Below are 9454 nucleotides of genomic sequence, written 5' to 3'. Positions count from 1 at the left end.
GTATTGTATTAAAATAATGAATTTATGTTAAATTTAGGATGCACTAGTCCAGCTGTTTCAGTTTATATACATATATCAAGGCTGCACAAACATTTTCCCCAAAATGAAAATCTATCTGAGGGCTGCGGCCAAATGTAATAATATAATTCATGAAATACAAATACTTTTTAAGTACAGTCCTTTTATTTGAATGATTATGTCCTGCTGGAGTGACATGATTTGTTTGTGTACAAACTAATAACGCTATCAGAGTTTTATATATTCATACTTCTCATTCAACCACAGTTAAATTCACTCTATCTAGGAGGCACAGTTTAAATGGAAAGTATTTATTTTTTACATTAACAAGCTGGAATAAAAACAAGCAAAAATGAAACAAAAGTAACGACTTTCTATTTCTTGCCTTTTTTAATGTAAGGAGTAAAAAGTACAGATAATTGTGTAAGAAATAGAAGTAAAAAGTAGGTTGAAAAATAATTACTCAAGTAAAGTACAGATACCCAAAAATTCTACTTAAGTACAGTAGCAAAGTATTTGTACTTAGTTACTTTACAGCTCTGCTCTGCTTGAAGCTAAAAACACTGTGTCAGTGCGTTCTTCCTGTAGTTTTGTTGTAATTGACTGTTCCTGCTCACTGAAACAAAAGCAGCAGACCAGAGGCTGGAAAACAAAGCCGCCGGTGCAGAAATCTGCCAGATTCCTTGATGGAAAGGGGAGGCGCCTGCAGCGTCTTTGTACTGTGCTCGTGTTTGTATCCGACGATGACGGCGCTGCTGCGCTCGCCCACCATCATCACCCACCAACATGTGCTGGAGCGGCCTGACTCAGTGGGCCTGATGGAGGCAGAAGTGGGGAGATGGTGGGGGTGGGTGGATGGATAGCTTGTCTCTCATCGTGAGCTGAACACCAGCTCTTTACTGATTACCAGAAAAGACAAAACAAAAACTAAAAAAATAATAATAAATGATTTCTTTAAAGTCCCTGAAATTAGAAAATATAAAGTTGTCAGTGCATTTTAAAGCTGATGGTTGAGGAGGTGATGGAAACAGATTCCAGCAGGGTTTGTTTTGACAGCACTGTTTCCTTACGTAACTCGATTCAGCATGGAGCTCATCCCCGTATTGATGGGCTTTGTTGGCTCTCACACAGAGACTGACAGCGTCACGTTAGTCACGCCGAGTCTCTCTGTTCCCATCACCTCTTTTAGCTCTGACTGAATCCATTTTCAGTCTCTGATTGATGTTTGCTGTTTATTTGTTCTTGCAGATACGCCTGCTGAGGAATGTGGACTGAAACCAGGCGACCGCATCCTTTTCCTCAACGGACTGGACATGAGGTTAGCATCATCATCATCATCGGTAGTAGTAGTAGTAGTAGTTTGCTTTTGTCTGATGTAAAATTCTTGAACTTTGCTGTATATTTAGATGCTGTTTTTTTTTTCTTTTCAAGCAGAAGCCATCTGCTACCACTTGTAATGACTCAGTGTGAAAAAACAGCTTTCAGGGCCAAATAATCCACTCCACTATAACTTACAGTTCTGAGCTTAGAAAACAGTTTGTTCCCTTTTTTTGTTAGCTCTCTGACTCAGACATGAGCTAAACGTCCACAAATAGTTTAGGATTTGTTTTCACTTCAGCTTCGGTCCTTTTAGCGCCGTCCTTTGTGTCACATCACAGAAACGCCACGTCCAAAAACAGAAGAACAATCAAATTTTAATGAACCAATGAGGCTGTTTGTATCGGTTAATTCATTGTTGTAATCTTGTTTTGGTCTTGCTCAGATTGAGGATGTTTTTGAGTTTCTGGGGCCTCAGAAGATGCGTGGTTGTTTGTTAGATTAGCGATGTAGATTCAAAGGTCATCAGCAATGTCGAAGTCATATTGTGTTTTTCTGAAAATGGACCCAAGGGGACCCAGTCCGTTAATTCTTGGACAGTAGGTTGGAGGTGATTTTCAGCTACTATCACACCAAATTTTAGCTCGATATTCGTAAAACTGTCTTGAGTTKTAGCTAGTTTTTTGAAGGATATAACTCAGGAGTTATTTTGGCAATCTTTCCAAATTTGGTGTGGCGGTAGCCGAGAGTCAACATATACACTCACTGGCCACTTTATTAGGTACACGTTGCTAGTACCGAGTTGGACCCTGTTTTGCCTTCAGAACTGCCTTAACCCTTCGTGTCATAGATTCAAAAAGGTACTGGAAACATTCCTCAGAGAATCTGGTCCAAATTGACATGACAGCATCACACAGTTGCTGCAGGTTTGTTGGCTGCCCATCTACGCTGCACATCTCCTGTTCCACCACATCCCAAAGATGCTCTGTTGGATTGAGATCTGGTGACTTGAGGCCATTCGAGTACAGTGAACTCATTGTCGTGTTCATGAAACCAGTCTGAGATGATTCAGGCTAAATGACATGGTGTGTTATCCTGCTGGAAGTAGCCATCAGAACATTGGTACACTCTGGTCATAAAGGGTCAGCAACAATACTCAGGTAGGCTTTGGCGTTGACACAATGCTCAGTTGGTACTAATGGGCCCAAAGTGTGGAAAATATCCCCCACACCATTGCACCACCACCATCAGCCTGAACTGTTGATATAAGACAGGATGGATCCATGCTTTCATGTTGTCAACGCCAAATTCTGACCCTACCATCTGAATATCGCAGCAGAAATCAAGACCCATCAGACCAGGCAACGTTTTTCCAATCTTCTCTTGTCCAGTTTTGGTGAGCCTGTGTGAATTGTAGCCTCAGTTTCCTGTTCTTAGCAGACACAAGTGGTACCCGTTGTGGTCTTCTGCTGCTTTAACCCATCCGCCTTATATTTTGATGTGTTGTACGTTTAGAGATGGGCGGCACGGTGGCTCAGTTGGTAGAGCTGATGCCTCTCAGCAAGAAAGTCACCGGTTCAAATCCCGGTCGGGAGACCTTTCTGGGTTTTGCATGTTCTGTCCATGCATGCATGGGTTCTCTCTGGGTACTCCGGCTTCCTCCCACAGACCAAAAACATGACTGTTAGGTTAATTGATAACTCTAAATTGTCCCTAGGTGTGAGTGAGAGAGTGAATGGTTGTTTGTCTCGTTTGTCTCTATGTGTGGCCCTGTGATGGACTTGCGACCTGTCCAGGGTGTACCCCGCCCCTCGCACTGTGACTGCTGGATATGGGCACCAGTGACCGACGCAACCCTGAAAAGGAAGAAGCGTGTACAGAAAATGGATGGATGGACGTTCAGAGATGCTCTTCTGCAGACCTCGGTTGTAATGAGTGGTTATTTGAGTTACTGTTGCTGTTCTATCAGCTTGAACCAGTCTGGCCATTCTCCTCTGACCTCTGGCATCATTAAGACATTTGTGTCCACAGGACTGCCGCTCACTGGATATTTTCTCTTTTTAGGACCATTCTCTGTAAACCCTAGAGATGGTTCTGGGTGAAAATCCCAGTAGATCAGCAGTTTCTGAAATACTCACACCAGCCTGTCTGGCACCAACAACCATGTCATGTTCAAAGTCCCTTAAATCACCTTTCTTCCCCATTCTGATGCTGGTTTGAACTGCAGCAGATTGTTTTGGCCATATCTACATGTCAACATGCATTGAGTTGTTGCCATGTGATTGGCTGATTCGACATTTGTGTTAATGAGCGGTTGGACAGGTGTACCTGATAAGTGGCCATTGGGTGTAAATACTAACACAGTGTGACACCTCACGTGATGTTTCATGTAATGTTATTCATTTCATTAAAGTGCCCACTGTTGCCAACCCCACAGTAAGATATTTCACCATTGGCTGTCCTGAGAATTGTGAAAAAACATATAATTTACATATTTGGACATTTGTCAATAATTGTGATCTAAGCTGTAGGACTGATGTATTTCTATAAAAGAACATACCACGTTAAAGAGAAAAAAGTGAGTGAAAACACTCAAAGTATATTTTGAACTGCAAATAAACTTAATGAAATGATGTCATGACTTTAATGCTTTGTCTAAATCTAATTTGTGAGAATATCCAATTTAATCCACAGACTGTTAAATATCACAGAGGCACATACGGTGGACAAGAGAAAAAAATAGTTAGCGGGTTCTGAAAACTTGCTAAATCTCACAAAACATCACTAAGTTGACAACACAGGATTCGTGAAATCTCCAGCAGGAGGCTTCAATTATGCTTGCAACGTTGTTTCCTACTTTTACATAACAGTGTTCAAACCTCGAGTTCTACTTTCAGATTTTTTTGTACAAACATACCTCATTATATAAAATAAAAAAGGATAATGAAATAAGGAAACATCCAGCAGCAGCACTGTGGCAATTAGTTGATTTTACATCTATCTGTTAGTAAAAACCAGAGAGGTTACAAGCAAAACTATTCTACCAATATGTTTTAATTACTTCAGTATCTTTTTTGAAAGAAGGCTCTACAAAAAATAATAATAATAATAAAATTTGTGTTGCTAACTTAGTGGCTAAATTTAGAGAGCCTTCAGACCTCTCTTATAACTTTTTTCCAAAGAGCAACCAGCAACAAATCCACTGACTTTTTACGATGTTACTGGAGATTTTTCGAGACTTTAGCGACAACACTTTTCTCAGCTCCTTTCCCAAATCAGTGACAACAAGTGGTCAGACTCACTGAACCCTCATGCAGCAAACCCGGCTGCAGCCAGCCGAGAGGAGACGGCTTCAAACTGTCAGACATGTGCAAAGCTGCTGCTGCTCCCACCCTGGTTTACAAAGCAGGATGTAATTTTTACTGTGATGTTTTTTTCCCCTGACACTGTCGCACCAAAATAAATCTCTGAACCCRACTGCATTTGACCCACAGCCTCCCTGTGTGCCTCGTTGACATCTAACAGGATGTTGGTTAAATTTGATATTCTCACAAAACGTGTTTACGTAATGTGGATCTAATTATTAAAGGGATCCACGATTAGTTATAATATTAGACTTTATTTGATAAACATTTATTTTAACTGTAAAATAAAGACTGTAAAAATACCGTAGGCTGTTTAGTTTTTATAATTTTTAAACTACATTTTTAAAAATATATTACACGGACGGAGCCATTTTATTTACACACAAAGCATTCTGGGTAAATGATGGCGTAGATAGGTCCTTGGTGCGAGGCTGCTAGCGAGTTATATCCACCCTGAAGGTTAATCTTGGACAATATCTGATGATCGACTCTTTTAAATGAAACCAGAGAGCGTTGACAGAGAGGAGAAGGTAGAAATGACTCTAACTGAAAATATGGATGGAGGACAACAGTTTAGCTTGTTAGAGTGTCGTGCTAACGCCGAGCTAATACATATGCGGCAATATAGCATCGGCAATAAAGCTAAAGCTAACAGGCTAAGCTGAGGTTCTTCTTCCATGAAGCAGCTCTGTTGTCCTCCATCCATATTTTCAGTTACAGGCTGAGTCATTTCTACCTTCTCCTCTCTGTCAACGCTCTCTGGTTTCATTTAAAAGAGTCGATCATCAGATATTGTCCAAGATTAACCTTCAGGGTGGATATAGCTCACCATAGCAGCCTCGCACCAAGGACCTATCTACGCCATCATTTACCCAGAATGCTTTGCATGTAAATAAAATGGCCCCGTCCACGTTAAAATATATCTTTAAAAATTTACAAATCTAAACAGCCTACAGTATTTTTACAGTCTTTATTTTACAGTTAAAACATATGTTTATCAAATAWAGTCTAATGTTACAACTAATCATGGATCCCTTTAAAGTCATGAAATTATTTATGTTCATTTGCAGTTCTGAACATATTTAGTGTTTTTACTTACTTTTTCCTCTTTAACTTTGATTTATATCTGTACATCTCTCCTACAGCCTTGAACACACAGGTAAACGTCCAAATGTGCAAATTAGATGATGACATCAGCAACTTCTAGCAGCTTTTAGGACAGCCAACAGCAACTTTTCTCACTGAGGAGTTGGCAACTGTGCACGTACCTTTTGATTTGGCTTTGGTTTTCAGACCTAGAGGCTGCCTCCCTACTTTATGTTCAGTTACCTGTAAGGGCTACAACTTGTAGTAAACATGTTTGCTTTGAATCGAACCAAGCTTGACACGTGGGTCTGAGAAGTTACAGCCTACATGGGAGGATGCACGTGATCCAAGCCTTTACATAAACCGACTCCTCTTGTGGGAGTCAAAACAGTCCTTCTGTGAACTTTACATTTTCTAGACCTTCAGCTTCTTCAGCCAAGTAAGAGTGGGAGGGAGGAGAAGACATCACGATCAGATAAATCTCGTTTGATCTCACACACAACTCATAAGTCAGTATATACGTTTTTATTGTTTCCAATGCTWCGTGAAGAAACGGTGTTCCTCGTCCGACCACCTCGGTAATGGCTAGCTGTTCCCATGGCTGCTGGTTGGGCTGGTTTGAGTGGCGCTGTATAATTTTGCCCCCGCTCTGTGATAACACTGCTGCAGAAGTTAACAGGTGATCAGGGAAACAGTGGGTGTTGTTCACCAGAGAGGAGGAATAAAAATAAAAACAGCCCAGAGTCCTGTGGGGTTTTAAGAAAGGAGAAAAAGTCCAGCAAAGAGGGAGTAAATGACTGTTTTGTGTTAGTTTTTGTAGCTTTGAAGACAGATTGTATGTTTGTGACAGGCTGCAGGTATACAGAGTTGTAAAGTAACTAATTACAAATACTTTGTTACTGTACTTTAGAAATTTTGGTTACTTGAGTAATTATTTGTCAGCGTACTTTTTACTTTTACTCCTTACATTTTTACACAATTATCTGTACTTTCTACTCACTACATTTATACAAGTAGAAAGTCGTTACTCCTATTTTATTCTGAGTTATTACTTAAAAAATTACTACCCTGATAAATTGTGTCTCCAGGATAGAGTGAATTTAATTGTGGTTGGATGAGAAGTATAAATATTTAAAATTATGACATCCTATTAGCTTGTACACAACCCATCACAGCTGCACGCTGTTAGAAAAAATATTTTTTGGAGAAGTCACCCCCTAATAAATGTCATTTTGGAAAATCTAACTGCTCACTTTTAACTCAGTACTTTTACTTTTAATACTTAAGTAGATTTTGTGTCAGAAATTTACTTTTGATATTTAAGTACAAAAAATATCAGATACTTTAAGACTTTTACGCAAGTAATATTTTTAGAGGAGACTTTAACTTTTACCAAAGTRTTTTTATGATAAGATACTTGTACTTTTACTCAAGTATCACTTTGAAGTACTTTATACAACACTGCAGGTATTTGAGTTTTCCTGTTTATCCTGACWGTGGTTCACTTCCTTCAAGTAGCAGAAAGCCTGCAGGTTCCACAGCTGGACTTCTCTAAGTGGAAACCAAAGACCAATAATCCCCCCTGCTGTGAAAACGTCTGCTCTCAAACACTTAGGCTTTAAAATCTAAAAGCCTTCAAGCCTCCAGTTGTTCTTTCCGTCCGTCTTAGATTCAATTTTCCGTACTAGTAATGATTTTCCTCGTGTGTTTGTTGTGTTAGCAAAACATTTCACCAACTGCCAGACAAATATTTTATTAAATTTTCAAAAACGTTCATTATAAGATGCACATTTACAACTGTTATAAATCAGAAGTCACCCCAGCTGAAGATGGTTGCCACAGCAGTTCAACCTTAGCAAACACAGAAATGACTAGAATTCAGTCAAATCGACAGATATGTGTCCCATCACATCGAAACGGGGATTAAGTCCAAAAGTGGAATGTAGAGAAATAAGCAGATATAGGGTTTTGATTTAAACGTGCAAAAATTGCATTTTGTCAAAATATAACAAATTAATGCTCTATTAATGTATCGTTTGAATGAACTGTATGAAATATAATCCTAAAAATTTTTTGAACCATTATTTTGAGCAGTAGCAACAAAAAAAAACTTATTTTGAGGAAAAGCGCCTTAAAATTTTGATTTTTTTTTTCCCTGTGAGCTAGCAATGTTTTTGTTTATTTCCAACTGCGAAATCTCAATGTTGAAATACTATTTGAAATTTTGTCTCTATATTGACATCAAAAATTCCTCAATAAATTTACATAAATTTCGGATTCAGACCAAACAGTAATGCATTATCGTAACCAACAAGACAAATAAAGTCATATCTCTGGATAAGATTAAGATATCAGGATGATCCAGGTATCAAAATGTAGCTTTTAAAGCCAGGAATCTGAAAATGTAATTAGGTCATTTTGACCAAATTTGACTTAATCCTCATTTCAATATGATGGGTCACATATTGAGGTAAAATCTGACGTGCAGAGAGTCACACTCAACACACACTTTGAGCACTAACTCATCTCACGATACGAGATGACATCATTTCCAAGGTTTGCTTCAACTCTCTGGCATAAAAGGCAGCGAGCATTTCACGCTCTGTGAAGGAATGCCAGGCCTGAATTAGTTTTATGTGTTTATTTTCTACAGGAACTGTTCCCATGAGAAGGTGGTGTCAATGCTGCAGGGCAGCGGGGCCATGCCCACTCTGGTGTTGGAGGAGGGGCCATCTGACTTCTCAGACCAAACTGACGGAGATGAATCCTCAAGTCTGGCTCCCACTGCACTACCACGCTCAAGGTGAATGCAAAATATTACAGACTGGGGAAAATACAGATTTTAAAAACACTTTAAGAGGAATAAAAAGATGCCACCTGACCTTTGTACGTGCTGTACAGATCTCCAGCCCTCAGCTCTCTCCAGTGGGTGGCAGAGATCCTTCCTCCAAGCATTAAAGTTCACGGGAGAACCTTCAGCCAGCAGCTGGAGCATCTGCTCACCATCCAGGAGAGATACACCGTCTGCAAGGCCTTGGAGACCTTCTTCCAGCACAGGTGAGCAGGTGGACAGACAAACATGCAGAAAGCTTTCATTGTGACCCGTCACATCAAAGGATGAAGTCACCAAGTGGTATGTGGAGAAATACATATTTGTTAAACCAAAATATAATGAATAAATACCTTATCTATACCTTTATCTTTCAATAAAATATCTGAAATATCACCTTAAAGCAGAGATTCTTAACCTATGGGCTGCGGCCCAATTGTGGGCCGTGAGCGCCACCTTGAGGGCCTCAAAAGAACAACAGTTTTTAACTTTGGGCCACAGAGGGCCGTGGGACCGCATTGATTTTGAATAAGGTGCAATACACTTTCTCACCACTAGTAGTGGTAGTGCGCCACTCAGATGTTTAACAACTTTTTTAATGTGTAGAACAAGAAACTTAGATACCTGTTGATAATGGAAACTTATTTTAAATGAAAAGTAGAAGCAAAAATGTATGGAGGCCAAAAAAAAGGCCAAAGTTTGTCATTAATATGAAGAGCAGCTTCTGGTTCTATCATGCAGTATTTTAAAAGTTCAAAACATTATAAAACACAGTTGCAGATTCTGCTAAATTTTTGGGCGCGCTCGTCACTCAGCTTTGGTCTACGCTGTAATAAAC

At 39.5% G+C, this 9454-nt stretch overlaps 1 protein-coding gene across 2 annotated transcripts in view; it reads left to right on the top strand.

The window, feature by feature from the left end:
* Window positions 1-9454, top strand: part of LOC106525148 (delphilin) — a 37855-nt gene that overhangs the window by 6109 nt on the left and 22292 nt on the right. For both annotated transcript variants that reach the window (XM_014019273.1, XM_014019272.1), the window contains exons 3-5: window positions 1267-1336; window positions 8440-8589; window positions 8688-8843. In XM_014019273.1, the coding sequence (XP_013874727.1) occupies window positions 1267-1336; window positions 8440-8589; window positions 8688-8843 (376 nt within the window). The remainder of the gene's footprint in view (window positions 1-1266; window positions 1337-8439; window positions 8590-8687; window positions 8844-9454) is intronic.

The sequence above is a fragment of the Austrofundulus limnaeus genome, unplaced genomic scaffold (genome assembly GCF_001266775.1).
Source record: "Austrofundulus limnaeus strain Quisiro unplaced genomic scaffold, Austrofundulus_limnaeus-1.0 Scaffold215, whole genome shotgun sequence".
Lineage (NCBI taxonomy): Eukaryota > Metazoa > Chordata > Actinopteri > Cyprinodontiformes > Rivulidae > Austrofundulus > Austrofundulus limnaeus.
The sequence above is the reverse complement of the archived record's forward strand: the minus strand, read 5'-3'. Positions and strand labels throughout refer to the sequence as shown.